Raw genomic sequence first — 16,909 nt, 5'->3', positions numbered from 1 at the left:
GTCCTGGTGGCAGTTCCTGGCCCTACGGGTTTGGGACGGTGGGCCAACGACGCTCGCGGCGGGGGCTAGCCAATTTTTATCTGTTGTAGGCCTCCATTGCACCCGCCACCGCTTCGGTGGTGGTGGACGACAATCGTTGTTGCGACGCGCGTCTTTCTCTCCCTCTTCATTTTCTCCTCTATTTTCTCTTCTGTCCGCATGAGGCAGCGGAGGGCCCCGCCGGGGTGGTGCAGTGGTAAGACGCCCGACTACTGTGCCGGAGTACCCGGGTTCGAACCCGACCTCGGCGGCTGCGTTTCGATGGAGGTGAAACGAAGAGGCGTCCGTGTGCTGTGCGATGTCAGCGCTCGTTAAAGATCCCCAGGTGGTCGAAATTACTCCCGTAGCCCTCCACTACGGCTCCTCTTTCTCTCTTTCCACTTTCACTCCTATCTTCCTCCCTTCCCTTACGGCGCGGTTGCGGTGTCCACAAAAAAACAAGTGAGACAGTTACCGCGCCATTCCCTTCCTATAAATAAATCAGTAAATCAGGTAGCGGAGGTGGCTCAGCTACAGAGCCAGTAGCAGGCCCGTGCATTTTCTTTTCCTTTTTCCTACAGCCACAACAACAACAACAGTAGATCTTTTGATGCTTGATAAGTGAGAGATACAGTTGATAAATTTACGACATTGTTAATGATGTTGTAACTCTGGATGATGACTTAAATAGTAGATCCGATGATTTCTGTCTTCGGAGGTGTGCAGGACGAAACGAAGAGGCGTCCGTGTGCTGTGCGATGTCAGTGCACGTGAAAGATCCCAGGTGGTCGAAATTACTCCGGAGCCCTCCACTACGGCATCCCTTTCTCTCTATCCACTTTAACTCCCACCTTCCTACCTTCCCAAACGGCGCGGTCCAGGTGTCCACAGAAACAAGTGTGACAGATACTGCGCCTTTCCCTTCCTGTGAACCAATAAGAAGAATAAGAAGAAGAGGTGCGCAGGACCGGCCCATCTTGCCACTGAGTTGGTTTTTTGCCGCGCCAATTCTAAAGAATAATGGTTTGGTTTGTGTAGTGCAACGTCCCAAAGCGACCTAGGCTATGAGAGACGCCGTAGTGGAGGTGTCCGGAAATTTCGACCACCTGGGGTTCTTTAACGTGCACTGACATCGCACAGCACACGAACGCCACTCCGTTTCGCCTCCATCGAAACGCAGCCGCCGAGGTCGGGTTCGAACACGGGTACTCCGGCACAGTAGTCAGGCGTCTTACCACTGCACCACCCCGGCGGGGGAAAGGATAATAAGTTCGTGGATATTACATGATGCATCTCGGGAACCTCGGCTAGACCCGCGCAAGTGGCACCACTGTGTGGAATACTGGCACCGAGTAGCCGCCCAAAGACTGAGGATTAGAGCTGTAGAGAGTTAAGGGCTTTTAATCTTGGCAAAGCACTAGACCATGGTAGCTAACATGCAAGAGCGCGTGCTCACACCACAGCACAAGTAGCGGTTCTCTCGCTCTTTGACTAAGAGAGACTATGGAGAGAGTAAAAGCTTTATACCACCCGCCAACCGCGAATTATCACATGTTCCAAAGCCATGGGCTTCTGTATTGTTCTTTTAGTGACAAATCCGTGGGCGAACTTTATCTTGGCCATCAGAAGCGTCGTACGTCTCGACCATTCGTGCTGGTCTCCCGTGTTGTGGCGCGTTAACGTCGGGCGCAGGTAGGTGAAAACATGAAGGAAAACCGCGCAGCGGCTGCATTAAGTATGTTCGCCTGTGACTAATTTGGAGGCAACCTCTTAAAAAGTGGTGATTAGGAACATGGATAGCAACTCTGCGCCCCATGACATTTCTCAGGTTCCGACATGCCATGCCCCCTCGGTTCTTCTTTCTGTTGAATATTAGTGCACTCTGATGAATCCCATGCAATTGAAAATATTCGAACCCCACCACTACAAAGTCCTTACAGCCTGATTTGTTATACCGGACAAAAACATAAAACAAGCATTGCCATTTCTCTGTAATATTGCACCAAGGCACGTTGTAGTGGACTTCAAAGCAAGACCTAAACTAAAAGTAAGCACTAACAAAAATTTAAATCGCATTAGGGATTTTTCAGTTTTCGTTTACCGTTTGCCCTGTTAAGAATACAAACCAAAATAGCTTTTTTAAATAGCATTGTATTTTATGAGCCTAATCCGCCAGGCCTGGAGCACCGCCAGTTGCGAGCGGTAGCCACGATCCCTTTAATTTTTAATATTGTCAACTACACTCAAAGCTTTCAAATTTGGCTCAATATCTCATTTATTGTGTAAATTTATTGGAAGTAGCATTTGAGGAGCCATTTAAGTGTCCCGCATAACGTTTATGCCCAAGTCATAATTCTCAATCATAAACAAGTATATTCAAGATAGACAGCTTGTTGTTGAATGCGTAAAGCCACGCAAACGTGGCGTCCACCAACTCTTTGCAACAGAAACCTCCGGGTGATGTGAGTAACATTTTCTGACTCAGCTTTTTTGGGGAGAATATACTCTTATCTTTATTTCATTCAGCTTTGCCAATGCGGTCTTGAGGACAGCTAATGTGTCGGGCGCTTTTTCTGTCACAATTGTGATGGCGTTTTTAGCCGTCGGCCAAAGACGCTGTAATTTCAGACATATTATAGGGCAAGGTAAGAGCCCCATCCATACATGCATCCAAGGAAGATGTAATTTTTATCTTGTCTTCTCTTTTCAAACCAGGGACCGATTCGCTCCTAGCAACTGCCGGCTCGTGGTCACAGGTCGAGACACTATTATACTAGTCCCGCTGCTATGTGCAGAGACAATCATCCTTTGCAATGCCGAATCGCCGCGCCCAGAGAACACTAAGCATGCCGAAATTGCCGAATTCACATAATAGTTTAAATGCGGTGCACATTCGACGTGGAAACGGACCAGTGGCTCGGCATTGAGAGGCCTGAAATGGCGGTTGGATGAGTGGCGCCATCTGCAGTGCACGAAGTGAGCTGCTTTTTTTAAGCTATGTATAAATGATCACCTTATCTCTGCTACGCTGCGTTCAGCTTTAAAACTGGGCTATGCCTTCAGTTCAAAGAATATATTCGCTCCCGGCAACATGTTTCTTTTGGATGAGAAGTGCACCATCCTGGATAAGAATTATTCCACGGGTATTTTTCACGCGAATCGTTATGACCTTTCTGATTAACATTCTGAGAAGCTAGCGGAAGCAAAGCCCATTATAATATTCCGACTCTGGAGATTCCGTGAACTGCTCTAGTTACTAAATATTTATGGGAATTTATTGCGAGTGATACCTCCCGCACTACTGTTTGGGTACTGTTCCAATAATGCACTTTTAGCGTCTCCAACATAGTATATCCGGGGACATGGTCCGTCTATTCATGGCCGAGTGAAAGTAAGTAGAAAAACCATCTTTGCTCTTAACCCTCTTTATTGAGTTGCATATTTTTTACGAATTTCCCGAGAGATTTGGTCGTGAAGTATGCCCCTGGCTGGCGACCATATGCAAGAAAGTGGCAGCACACCTTTTCCTTTAGCGTTTGCCACGCACACGCAATCTTTGGTACCACACGTATCTCCTAGCCTCTCTGAAAGGCCACACTGTACGAAAAGAGGAAAACATAATTTTTAGCATGAGAGCAATAAATAATATAAAACTCAGGAGTTCTAATCACATCACATTCCTAGGCAAGAGCGGAAAACGAAGAGGGTCTGAAACACGTTTGTAGTCCACTAAAATAACTTCACGCCAGTTTATTTTTACGTAAGGGGTGTTTCTATGTAATGATCGAACAAAATACACCATACTGCATCTTCCCGAGCTGAGTACGCTGTCGACACAGCTCTTGCGTCTCATAATCCTAACAAAACTACATTTATGGATCTAGTTTACCCATACGTTTCTTGTCATCTCTGTGTAGGGGCACCAAGGACATACTTCAATAGTTTTAGTCAGGCGAAGACAAAGAGAATTGTCTTCGCCTAAGCACTGACGAAGACATGTCCCCTTATCGAAATGTGTGGCTCTGCTTACGACTGAAGCGCCCCCTCAAGCCGTATTCAGTGCTCTTCATTCCGCATGGTAAATGTAACATTAAGAAATTGGAAGCGTGCAGATTGGGTGAGAGAAATAAATTAAGTTAATGACAGCTTAGTGGACATCCAGAAGAACACATATCCCAGTCGAAAATAACTACAGAAAATTTTCTGTTGTTACGACACACTTTCTGTGCGGTTTTTGACGGGAAACCGGTTATGACAACAGAATATTCTGTAGTAACATCAGACCTTTCTGTCGTTACGACAGAAAAGTACTACAGAACTACAGACAACAGAAATATACTACAGGAAAACTACAGAACTACAGGAAAGTACCACAGAACTACAGGAAAGTCTGACGTTCACGACAGAACTACAGAATATTTCGTCGTATTTTTGACACGGTTCTGTAGTTTTTTTCGACTGGATGATCAGGGCATGTAATGCGAAGAGAGAATAACCAGTGATCAAAAAGGGCAGAAAAATTAGATATCAATGGAATGAAAGCGTAGCAGGGGCGGCGGGAAGTCAGGTGAAATTGGGAGGTTAAGAAGTTAATTCGCACGAGTAAAGTGGACACAGCTAGCCCAGGATCGAGTAAATTGGAGGAATATGGGAAGCGCCTTCGCCCCGCAGTAGATATAGTTAGGCTGATGATGATGGTGTTTCGCAAAATAATCCTATGCTGACTGCCATGAAGTATTTACCTCAGCGGTGGCGGATTCTTAATACATAGTGGTGACATGCCCCGCAGCAAAACATAAAATTAACGATTCCTCCGTCTTCAATATTCGCGCTTGAATTGCAGTGCCGGATTAGCCATCTCTACACCTTCGTAAACTGCCGCTTTTCCTAGGGGCAAGGTGGGTATGAAGTTTCAACGCTATGGTTATGTCAGTTTGCAGTTCAGAAAGTATCAAATGTCCCTTACCCAAGGCCTGCAACGAAGATTCTTGTTGCGTCTATTTGTGTACGTGACCCTGGGCATAAAAGAGAATTGCTTCAATAACTGTTATCGCACATCCAAACGAATGAGATAAGATATTAAACTCGCAACAAACTGTCGCTCTTCAGAACGCTTCCTGATAAACCAAAACCGCGTCTACGCTATTCACTATAGGTGAACTTTTAGTCAATAAGAGCACTTTTGAGTTAAGAAAAAAATAGTTTTGCGCTTCCCTATGATTCTGTGTGCCACACGTTTACAAGTATAAAATTTCTTCACTGCCTAAGATATGTGCTTAGTAACCTAATATAAATCACACATTTAGAACGACTGGACACCACATGGTACTCTGGTACACATAGTACTTCCTCTTCACAGTCACTGATATAAAATCAGAAAAGTGGCATTCCAGCTTGGTACCGGCACAACTTAATTATAAGATTATATTTCTGCCATTCGTGCACGAGTATAACTGGATTGAGCAAATGACATACAAATAAGTGATTACCATCTGGATAGCTTCGATCGGTCTTGGAGTACATGTGGTGGTTGGGCTCTATAAAAGAAACAGGACACTCAGATTGAGAAAGAAAATAGTGTCTAGACCAGAAGACATGCATATCACTCTTAATCGCCGCCCACGCTGAGGTTTGTATCGAAATAGGTTACCCTATATATATGTATTCCTCTAAGAAGTAGATATTACACTGGTGTTTTATTTGAATTGGTGTATAGTGTTTAATATTTCAAAGCGGCTCAGACTATTAGGAACACTGCAGGAGGAGGGAGGAGTCTGGAAATTTCGAACACCTGGGGTTATTTAACGTGCCTTTAAATTGCACAGTACATAAGCTCCTCGTTTTGCCCTTCGCCCAAAAAACGGCCGCCGCCGCCAGCATTTGATCCCATGTCTTTGAAATCCAGAGTCAAATGGTATGTTTTGCCTATGTAAATTGTACGTTGTGTAACCACGCTATTTCCTAAATTGTTGTTGTTGTTGTTGTTGTTGTTGTTGTTGTTGTTGTTGTTGTTGTTGTTGTTGTTGTTGTTGTTGTTGTTGTTGTTGTTGTTGTTGTTGTTGTTGTTGTTGTTGTTGTTGTTGTTGTTGTTGTTGTTGCTTTAGGAAGTATGAAAAGAAAATGCACGGGCCTGCTAGTGGCTCTGTAGCTGAGCCCCCTCCGCTGCCTCGTGCAGACAGAAGAGAAAATAGAGAAGAAATAAAAGGATTAGGGAGAGAAAGACGCGCGCCGCAACAACAGCCGTCGTCCACCACCGAAATGGTGGCGGGTGCAATGACGGCCTGCAACAGATAAAAATTCTGTGCCAGGCTAGCCCCCGCTGCAAACGGTGGCGACCCACCTGTCCCAGCCCCATCAGGGGATTACCAGTCCCAGCCCCGTAGGGCCAGGTTGATAATTGCAGGAGCCTGGTAGTGCCTAATGTAAGGCTGCTCGGAAGGTGGCACTCGGTAGATAATCTGCCACATCTCTGCAGTACGTGCATGATATAAGATACGTGTTCATCCACAGCTTGCTGACAGGGAGAATGGGCTAGCAATGTTTTCTGTATAGTTAGCAGTAGCCTGTATTACGTAATGTATGTCCCAGTCTTCTGAAATGAGGAAAAAATGAATGATAGGAAACTGAATAATATCCTTCAGCCAAATATCAAGACAAAACTTTGGTGGTGTACTTTAAAACCAAGACAGTGACGACACTCGTGCATGTTTTTGTTTGATTCGCGCCACTTCTTTTTGCGTCTAAACTATGCACAAACCTGTCCTACTTATGTAGAAAACGTCCGTATTTAAATGGAGTGAACAATACGCTCAAAGCGCAAAAGACAAGTCAACAGCGCGCACAGCGTACGGCCTGCATGGAAGCATACACAGAAATGTTTTTCTAATGACGCGATGCGTAAAGCTATATTATAAATATTACAGATCACAAAGTTACCCCATTTTGACATCTGCTGCACCCAAAACCACATATAGGAAACATAAGCTGCACTGAACCGTCAGAACATTTTCGGTGCAGCCGTCTTGTGTAGCCTATGTGAGCCGACCTGGCTCCAGTCTCCCTTTCGCACCACTACAAGACATTTCTACTTCACTGCAGGCGCAGTAAGGTACATAAAGGAGACAGCAACACTGGTCCGCTATTCATTCGATGAATTATTTATGTCACGCAGATACCAAATACAAATTACAGGAGTCAGTGCACTAGGACAGGAGTTATTAAGGAATCAATATTCAGAATGGAAGCAAACGAAACATTTTCGTCAATTCAATACTCCCGGTCTTTCGCTTTCCCATTTCACCTCTCCAGTGACGACACGTGTGGGACCAATCGAAACATCCTGCATGAGCATGTCAATACAACGTCCCGGAAGATCTCTTCTCATAAATTCCTGGTTGCTATACCACGTTTTTGCTACAGTTGACGAGATCTCTCCGGCACCTTGCAAAAATAGAATGCGGAACAAAGATACCGGGAGCAGGCAGGGGATGAAGACATTCCTTTGCCACCATGGACCCTCAACTGTTGTGCATTTCTCGTGAGCCCGCTCCTTTTCCGTCTCTTTCTCTATCTGCAAACATCCTACAATAATGAGGAGCAAGTGGAGAGGCAGTTGAATTCTTCCATGCATAATTTGTCTGCATAGCCACAGGTGGCTGTCCACGTGTATAGGGGCGTGAAAGCAGTGCAAGCCTTTGATACAAAGTAGTAACCAGCGCCTCTGTTGGTGGTTTTGAGTCACTTGCTTTGCCGAGCCCTTGCGCAAAGCAGACATGTTGAATTAATGGACGTAATATGCAATACAACAATGCTACACAACAATTTTTTTCTAATGGACACAATTTGCAGTGCATTTGCTATTTATTCAATCGTCAAACGCGTGCCTGTTCACGTCATATTCGCCGCAAATTGCACTCACTGTGGCGACACGACTTCTAGATTAAATGAAAATATTAGATACCGAAATATTTGCTTTACAACAGGCGGTAATAATACCGCCATAACTCAACAGCTGCAAAAAAAAAAAAGCAAAACAATGTATTCAATTTATGTTTCAGGTCCCCTTTAAGACAACTTTGGCAGAAGACGTGAGGACGGCGCCATTTGAAGCATAGGTAACACACAGGCTGCTTAGCACATGCTCAAAACCGCTACAGAGAGCGAGAACTGTTTTAACGCAGAGACCACACTATCTCATCTCAATATCTCAGCCATTGTTCAAAATCCAATGACCTAGGGTTTCTTTTTTATCGCGCGTTGCAGCAAGGAAGCTTGACAGTCACCTCGACGAAATCCTACGAGATGGGTAGTAAATATTGCGCATAAAAAAATTGCTTCCAGTAAGCCTCGAAATAGCGACAAGACAAAAAGATCAGTCTTGCCGGTCATATCCATCTAAACAACTAATTTCGTCTTCGTTGTCTAAACTGCCAGTCTTTCTCGCTGCGCTTCTGATGCCCTTATCTGCGTCCCCTCAGGTAGTTTCACTGGGGACCGGAATGAGTGACACTAATGCGAAAGCATCCCTGGTCTCATAAATGCCGTTTACAGTAATTATGGAGATATGGTTAGAGCGTGTCGGGAAGAATACTGGCAATGAGTGTCTGCAGAGCGTGTTGGCACAAACTGGCACTTAAGAAAAAAACACTGCCGCGTCTGGGTATCGAAACCGCGCCAGAACGAACAGATCAGCTTCTCTGACTCGTGCACGAAAGGATTACACTCGCCGTCACCGATCTCGCCTCATTTAAAACTGCAACGCACAATTGCGCTGAACACTGAACACCGTCGTCTTGAAGTTCCATATACGCCGCTCCTTCATTTAACCTAGTATATAAGCCCATATGTCCCTTATGAATGCGGCAGAGGACCGTGATCGTAGCACCGGGCGAATACACCAGGTGGCGCGACAGAACTTCCAATGATTTCGCATTCACCCACATAAGAAAACTTAAGTGTACGTCTTGACTCTTTTTTTTCATCGTGATTCTGCTGCTGTATTACGACACCTGGACCCCAGGTAGCGCGTGAAGAGGGGCAATGTTGCACTTGGAACAGAAACCAACAAAATAATACGATGCGCCCGCATATAAGAACCTGCAGGGAGGCTTGTCGTGGAGGTTAGCATAAGATCGTTCGGTTTATTTGTAACAGAGCATCGCCGTAATAAACGGCGATAAAGAGAGCGGTCAAGACGACAGCGACAATGCTAGTGCGCGGATTGCACGATAAGGTCAAAGCAGACCAGCGATGATGACACTGGTGAATATTCCTTGCTTAACTATACAGTCTGAATCTATTTTTTTTTTTACTGGGACACAGTTCAAACGAAGCTATTTTATCACTACTGGCAACTGCGGTTGAAGACTCCAAGAGTTATAGCTGATGCACAAAGGGAAAAGCAACCACTAAGGGCTTTCACACAGCGCGGATTTTAAGCCCTTAATTAGTGGACGCATATCCTGCACTAAATAAGCTTGATGAAAGTCTAAATCAAGAAAGGCTCATGGGGTTGAGATAACTTAACTAGCGTGTCATCATGGTCCAGAGCGTCTTGTACCAATAATAGCCTGATCATGCAGTTCTCGCACAAAAACCTAAGTGCATCATAAAGAGAGAAAAAAAAAAACAAGACTCTGGGGTCTAAGATTCTCCAGGTGTATAGTTAATAGAATGGGGGCATCAATAATATTACGTCCTGTTTTGGAAGTGTTTTCATGCAGAGGTGCCACGTATCAGGAATCCGTGCACAGGGCCGCATAAAGAAAAACAAATTTCAGCTATTCCTACTTTACGAGTAAACTCTTTTCCTTTATTCTCATCGCTCACTTAAATACAAGATGCACTATAACTGAATGAAAAAGCCCATGCTTACACTGATATAACCAATGCCGCAAGGAAACAGAATAATAGGCATGTGAACTTCATCTGTCCAGCTCCCTATCCGTCCGTCATCAAATAGAATGTTTCTCAGAACGTTTTCTGGCGGCGATTAACGCTTCAGCATTTATACAAAATAAATGAATATTTACTGAAACCCAGTCACACGTCAAGACTTTTTTTTTTCTCCGTCATGAAATATTTATTGGTAGCGCAAATATTTCCATCAGAACATTGTGAAAGAAAGCAGGGAACCTTATTCTTAAAGGACCTTACTTATTAACGCGCAAATATTTCAGAGTCATACTTTGATCTGTTGGCACTTTCTTTTCCTGTACAGTTTAGCTTCTTTCACATTTTTGTGTACCTATAGCATGATATCTTTCAAAAACATCACAAAATGATGCAGTAGAAGGCACTCCGTCCATATCTTACGTGCAAAGTTGAAGCGATAAGACATGATCTGTTTCGAGTGGCTGAATCGCCTCCTAAAACACGTGCTAACGTGGAACCTCCTTCTTATAACAGTCCATCCGGTACCTGGCAATGTTTTATAATGCTGCTGCAGCTTTTGTATTGTCTTTTTCAGGTCAGTGGATCATAGGTCTCCAGTTCAAGCAAAGCCATATTCAACGCAAGAGTCTTGCATTTTTTTTTTTATTTGAAAAGTTTGCCACAATGCATAAGCATAAACCGCCGCCGTGAATTCGGCGCTGCCCAGGCGAAGACAACTTCACTTGCCGAAACGTTGGATAACCGACTTGTATGGATGCCGTTCAGTTTTGTACCACTCTTTTGTACTTCTTTCGGCCTTGGATGCTTTTTCAAATACATTTAAGAGCTGCAAATGCTAATGAAGGCGCTTCTGAGGCTTTAAACACACTGTGTAATTACTTTGGTTGCGCTAGCTGGCCCATGACCATATTTGATATGGAACACGGCGCCAAAGGGACAAGGTGAAGAAGGAAGTTAAAAGAGCCGCCAGCTCTGTTGCTTTGCATTCGTTCTCAATGCTGGCAGGACGCAGACGAGTAGTTCTGCCAAGCGTTCTTCTTTTCAATTCATTTAGAATGGCCCTCCTAGTGTAAAGAAATCATACGCTACCAGACTCAGGTATGAAGAACAGCTGGCACTGTAACTCACACAAATGACTCCCTAGGTGCTTTTGGAGTTGATGCTGCAAAAAATACCTGTTTCTTGTATGCTTTCGCAACGGCTTGACAATCAAATGAAAATTCTGCTTGACGCTTTCAAGTCAAAGGATAGTTTTTGGAAGGTTTGAAAGCTTTCGAATAACGCACGTCTGCACTATAAAGTCATTTTGCGCTAACAGTCATGAAAAGCCGCGGTCTGAATTTTCTCTAAAAAAAGAGTACAATAACAAACGTAATTAATAAAAATAAATGAGGTTGAAACCCTTTGACGACGTAATAAACTTATACCGCACGGCCAGACTGAGACACAAGAGGAAACCAATGACAATCTGCTTTCCAATGTTTCTGAGATACTCACGGATAAACTGAGTATTGAATGACCTCAAATTGAACGTAGTCACAGATAGGCGAAATAGCAGCGGTCGAGGTCATTCGTTTCCTCTGAAACTTCTTTATTTTTGCGCAAAAGTCAAAGTAATGAACAGTTTGTAGAGCATAGTCACGCATTAAGGCGGGGGCGCTAAGGTCAGCGTTCTCTGCCGATGAAGGAAGAAAATAACAGCGCGTGCTCGGCGCGCACGCACGGCACGGGCTGTTCGGTTCGAGAAGCCTGCCACGCTTGTCATTTTTAGTGCTTCGCTGCGAGTCTGTAAATTACGTACAAGTTTCTCAAAACAGAAAGGGTCTAAATTTTACACCACGGAGGTCGGTTTAACTACTGTTAGCTGTTTTCGACAAAAGTTATGGGGTGCGCCTCGGCTTCCTTTCGTAGCAACAACTCTCGTTTACGGCTGCGATTTGACCATAACATTTCTGATAGCGTTCCGTACGTTGGGGGTGACGTTTCAAATTCCTTGGTCGGCCCTGTTGTTCTTCAGATAAACCTGGTGTGCAAAATGTGCATCCGTCCTTTTAGCCAACAGCCGGTCTGTCTACTTCATCGAAGTCATTCCTCCCACCAGTCCTTTTGAATGAGTCGCTTGTTATTCCGCTGAAACTCTGACCCTCTTTAATGTTCATTCACAAAGCGTAGTGAATAAAATGTTCAGTCCATTCTAGCTCAGCTCGCAGTTTTAATCTAGCTGCGAAAGGCCTCAAACCCAAAACATTAGGAGGTATCTTGATCATAAAGCTGTCCCAGTTTCGCCCACTTCTCCTAGCCGTATGCCTTCACATCTTTTTCGGATTTCAACAGTGCCGAATATGTCTTTATCGCTGTCTTGATGATCGTTTCGATGAATTTCCAGTGCCTAGTAAAACAAGTCACGTTAATATGACAGTTGCGTTTTTTTTTTTTAGAACGCTTAAAACCTGCATTAACCGTTTAGTCCCTGTGAAAACTACACAGCTAGTACATGTGGGGCCCACGTAGGTCCCATATAGGCAAGTCGGTGTGGGCAATCATTATAACAGCGGACCATGATGGGGGCACACGAAGGAAAGCCCCATTTCGGCTTACCCCCGCTAAAGCTTCAGGAGGGCCGTATCGGCCTCACTTGGGCTAATGCAGACCGCATTCTTGCACCGAGACCACAAGGGCCCCTTGTGGGATATTTGAGGGCAGGTCAAACCTAACGCGGGCTCTGTGAAAAAGCCTTCGTTGAGGCGAAATGGGACTGCCTGCATTAAATCACCACGGGGCCTGAGGTGGGCGCAGAGGGGCCAAAAGCGAGCTTTCCCTCATTCTTCCACATGCGGTCCCTTAAAGGTTACTTGAGGGCATGGCGGAATATAAATGACAGCTGAAAGCGAGCAAGCCTTCGTGAAGTCCAAATGAGTCAACCTACATTAAACCACTTGGGCTTTCATATCGGCCTTGACGGGCTGGAAAACGGGCTTGCCTACATGCTACCCAAATCGGTCCCTTGTAGAAAATTTTAATGCATGTGCGACAACAAGGTGGGCCTTAGGCGAGAAAAATAGCACTCACACCAATAGGGACAGCCCGCGCAAATTTGCTAAAGGTCTCATATCGTCTTGGAGGTGATGGACACTAGAGAGTCCCCTCATGATAACCGCATGCGTTCAAATTGTTACGTAAGAAGGCTGACGCGAGCTAAAGAGGTCTATTTGTGCTAACAAGCCTCGCTGACCCAAATCGGCCTGCCGATTCATTGCCGCTGCCCGTCCTACATTGGCCGTAGCGGGTCTGAGCACACCGGAGGGCCTCTGTACTGCTGTGTACGCATTCTTTCCATCATTTTTTGTAGCTATCCTAAATTACTATTATAGACGATTTTATAACTGTTATAAGCCTTTTTAATCAGTTATTAAAATTGCATGACATTTGTTCTCATGCTCATCTAAAATGCGCTCTAATGTCAGAACATACAACTTAACTGCCTGTGGAATAGGAAGACTGTGCGAATACATTAGTCAAATGTAATTATGTATTCGCGTTGGATCCGTTTCCGATGTAAAAATATGTGCAAGCTCAAATTAGGCTTACTCCTGCAGAACCTACATTGATCCCATTCCTTTATTGGAGGGGCTGACCGAAATCATAAGTAAACCTTCATCGAGAGCGGCTGCCCAAATCTGTTCAAAGTGGGAACACCGAGGGAAGTTGGCGAAACATGGGCCGCCCAACAAGGGTTGTCCGCATCGCTCTTAAGAGGGAATGATCGGGGAGTTAGTCGGTAGCCTACGTGAGGCTCCCGCCGACCCCCGTCGCAGCACCCGCATTCACCCTACCGAGGCTGATCGCATTGCTCCTATAGAACCCACCGGGGCACCTATTTCATATCCCACTTTGTGCTGCATGTGTAAGAAAAAAAAACAATAGCCTTCCCTCGATCAGCCGTGGTATTTTACATCTCTCACGATGGATGAAACGTTACGATCATCGAGATCATGTTCTAATCCTGAAAGCGTTGCCCGTTTTAACAAAACTAAAAAAGAGCTCCGTGTTTTTACAACTTCTGCGAATAATTTTTATCTCCATATTTAACGGTAAATGCTACTACACAGCTATCCCCAAAAGTGTAGTCCACGATCATTCGAAATAATACTCCAGCCAATTTATTTATTGTTATTAACCAACCAGTTCCGCACTCCAAGGGTATTTGAGATGTTTTATACTATTTCTTTCAGCCTGTATTACAGCGCCATAATTTTGTCACTCAATGAGTATGCGTTATTCTGATTTTTCCATTGAGAGTGTAAATGTTCCGATATGGTACTGAATTTATATCCTAAGAAAACGTATTAGCTAGATGAAACTCAAATGAATTCGTTGTTAAATATTCGCTGCGGACACTACGGATTTATATTTAATAAATTTCTCACTTCTGGTATTGTACCTAAGCCTTGAAAATTTTCAAACGTTCTTCCGTTACTCTAGCCGGGCAATAAGCAGCAGCTTGACAACTACAGGCCAATCTCGCTTACATCACCATCATTTAAAATGCTGGAGCATACCAACGCACATTTTACAATTTCTTAATTTCAAATAAACTTCTATCTAATGTTCAGCATGGTTTCAGAAACGGCATTAGCACAAGTACCCAATTATTGAAATATGTGCATAAGATTGCTTTTAATCTGGACGGTCGTTATGAAATTGGTGCGTTTTTCATTTACTTGTTTTTCAAAAGCTTTTGACACTAATTCATTCTATGGTAATGTTGAAATTAAATCATTTCTTGAAGAATTCGACCTTTGCGACTTGAACCTCTATTTTTTTCTCTGAGCGTTCACAGTTTGTTAACTACAATTATAAGTCCAATCTTTGACGCCGCTGTGGCATCTGGTGAGGCGAAGAGCTCGGTCTTAGGACCTTTATTATTCATATTCTATTTTAATTACATCACTCTGGATATTCAAATGTATGTTGATGGTTGCATTTAGTAGAGACATTATTCACTCTTTAGACGATGATTCTCGCATTAACAAAACATTTTCTAGCTTAGGCAAGTGGTGTGACATCAGGAAGGTGAACAATAATGGCCGCAAATCTGTTCTCATTGCGGTAATTTTCCTGCCTTTCGATCCTTGACTACTCTTCTCATAAAAACCATTGAAATGATGTATGAAAAGAAGTATATAGGAATTATTTTTATAAAGTCATTATCGTACACACATATCGATTTCTTTTGTAACAAAGCTCTCAAACAATTAGGATATATCGGACGAATCCAGGACCTTTTAGCCAAGGAGACAAAACCAACGACGTTACAAATGTATAAATCACTTATCCGTCCAATTCTTCTCTGTGGTTGCTTTGTGTGAAATCCTTACAAACTAACGGATATTTAAAAATTGAAGCTCTCCAAATGAAAACAATTGGATTTATATGTAGTCAATTTCGCCGTTGAATTTAACCTTCGTGTGCTATCTGATCATTACAATGAATTTCCATAGCCGCCTGCTGCCAACAGGAATCATTATTTTTTTTTTTTACCCTGCGGTGATCATTCGCTGTACCGACTCTCAAACGACAAGCACCTCTGGAGTGCCACACCATCACAAGCAAGACGTTACGATGATCTTTATCTCTCACCCTGCACTGGTCGCCCTAATTTGCTGAAATACAGTTTCTATCGGCGTATCATTAAATAGTGTAATACACTGGCCGGTCCAATGCGTTTTTTTTTCACAATATATTTATTTATACATGCGAGAACTAATTCATAATCTCTTCATTTACTGTTCCCACGCACCTAATATGTGCTGTTTGTATGGTTGCAACTTTGGAACATAAATTGAGTCCTGCTGTTTCTTTATAGTATTTATGATACCTACGAAGTTTGTACATGTCCATTCCTGCGACAGCCCCTGCAAAGGCTGCCGTTTGCTCATATAATTGGAGAAATGGCAAGGGCCTTCGCCCTGCAATGCTGCTGCTGATGATGAAGATGATAATGATGATGATGATGGTGGTGGTGGTGATGATGATGATTAGGATAATAATAAAAATTACGGGGACTCTTAATCTCCGCTCTTAAGAATATGACACGACAGCACTTTACACACACGGATTATATTCTCTAACTTCTTTAAATTCTTATTTTTTCACATCAATACTAAGCAGCAATCATTGGCTTTTAATTGCAGCAGTATAACCGATTTAAATGCGTTTTTAATCTTTTTCAATAACTTCAATTATTGCCTTCATTCATTACACAAAGCAAATTTTCCTAATTAACATCATCAAGCATTCGCATTTAATTCTGAGAATTTTGCCACCTTTGAAACCCCTTTTTAAAATTGGTTTTTTTGCAAATATTTAGTTCCTGACATATTTACAAAAATTTCATTAAGTCGATATTTTCTGTCACACAGAGTGAGTCACCAATCACTTCTGCCACGATTTATTATGAGACAATTTTTATGCAGCCTCCGATTATTTCCGACATGCGATGCCGACTGCTACGACTCCGACGGCATTTTGACCGAACGAGATGTATAAGCTATCATTTAAAATAAATATTGCATTATATCAAGGTAAGAATATCCCTTTACCCTGGCTCCCGGAAAATAGCAGCTTTACCGAGAACCACCTGTCGAGAACCCCCTGCTTGAAGGGATGCACAATATTCCCGCATATCCTTATCACCAGCCAAGACCGGAATACAGCATCCTAATCTTGGAGATTCACGTACGTGGCGCGAACTTTTAGGCGCACAATTTCGCAATGAGAAATATTTTAATAACGAGGCTTGCTTGCTTGCTCATATCATAGCTTATAGGATACACCGTAGCCGTAAATATACTACAAAATACCGCTCTGAGAGCTAAAAGGTTATTGCTAATTATTGTAACCACGGCATCCCAACTGACTTTATGACAGTGTGAACTGCTGCATACAAGCATAAGACAAAATTCAGAAACAAGAACTTGTTCTGGATTAGAACATT

At 43.4% G+C, this 16,909-nt stretch overlaps 1 protein-coding gene and 1 long non-coding RNA gene across 4 annotated transcripts; one reads left to right on the top strand and one right to left on the bottom strand.

Annotated features, from left to right (window-relative positions):
- Window positions 1–3,132: 3,132 nt before the first annotated feature.
- LOC146181927 (uncharacterized) lies at window positions 3,133–11,113 on the top strand. The gene is made up of 3 exons (XR_014700308.1): window positions 3,133–3,409; window positions 8,076–8,132; window positions 10,487–11,113. It is a non-coding gene; the product is annotated as an uncharacterized LOC146181927 (long non-coding RNA).
- On the bottom strand, window positions 3,434–16,028 carry LOC146181926 (uncharacterized). 3 transcript variants are annotated; one of them, XR_014700307.1, is made up of 4 exons: window positions 15,973–16,028; window positions 5,508–5,555; window positions 4,985–5,033; window positions 3,434–3,615 (listed from the first exon to the last, which is right to left on the bottom strand). XR_014700307.1 is itself a non-coding variant. In XM_084576929.1 (4 exons), the coding sequence occupies exons 1-4, from the start codon at window positions 9,943–9,945 to the stop codon at window positions 3,445–3,447; spliced, it is 321 nt and encodes a 106-aa protein (XP_084433055.1). In that variant the 5' UTR covers window positions 9,946–10,009; the 3' UTR covers window positions 3,434–3,444. The 3 variants fall into 3 exon arrangements, 2 of the variants coding, with proteins under 2 accessions (XP_084433055.1, XP_084433056.1); XM_084576929.1 differs by lacking the exon at window positions 15,973–16,028 and adding an exon at window positions 9,893–10,009; XM_084576930.1 differs by lacking the exon at window positions 15,973–16,028 and adding an exon at window positions 7,490–7,575.
- Window positions 16,029–16,909: the final 881 nt, after the last annotated feature.

Source organism: Amblyomma maculatum, chromosome 8, assembly GCF_055883805.1.
Source record: "Amblyomma maculatum isolate TAMU_Amacu chromosome 8, ASM5588380v1, whole genome shotgun sequence".
NCBI lineage: Eukaryota > Metazoa > Arthropoda > Arachnida > Ixodida > Ixodidae > Amblyomma > Amblyomma maculatum.
Note: the sequence above shows the minus strand (reverse complement) of the source record. Positions and strands in the feature narration are given on the sequence as shown.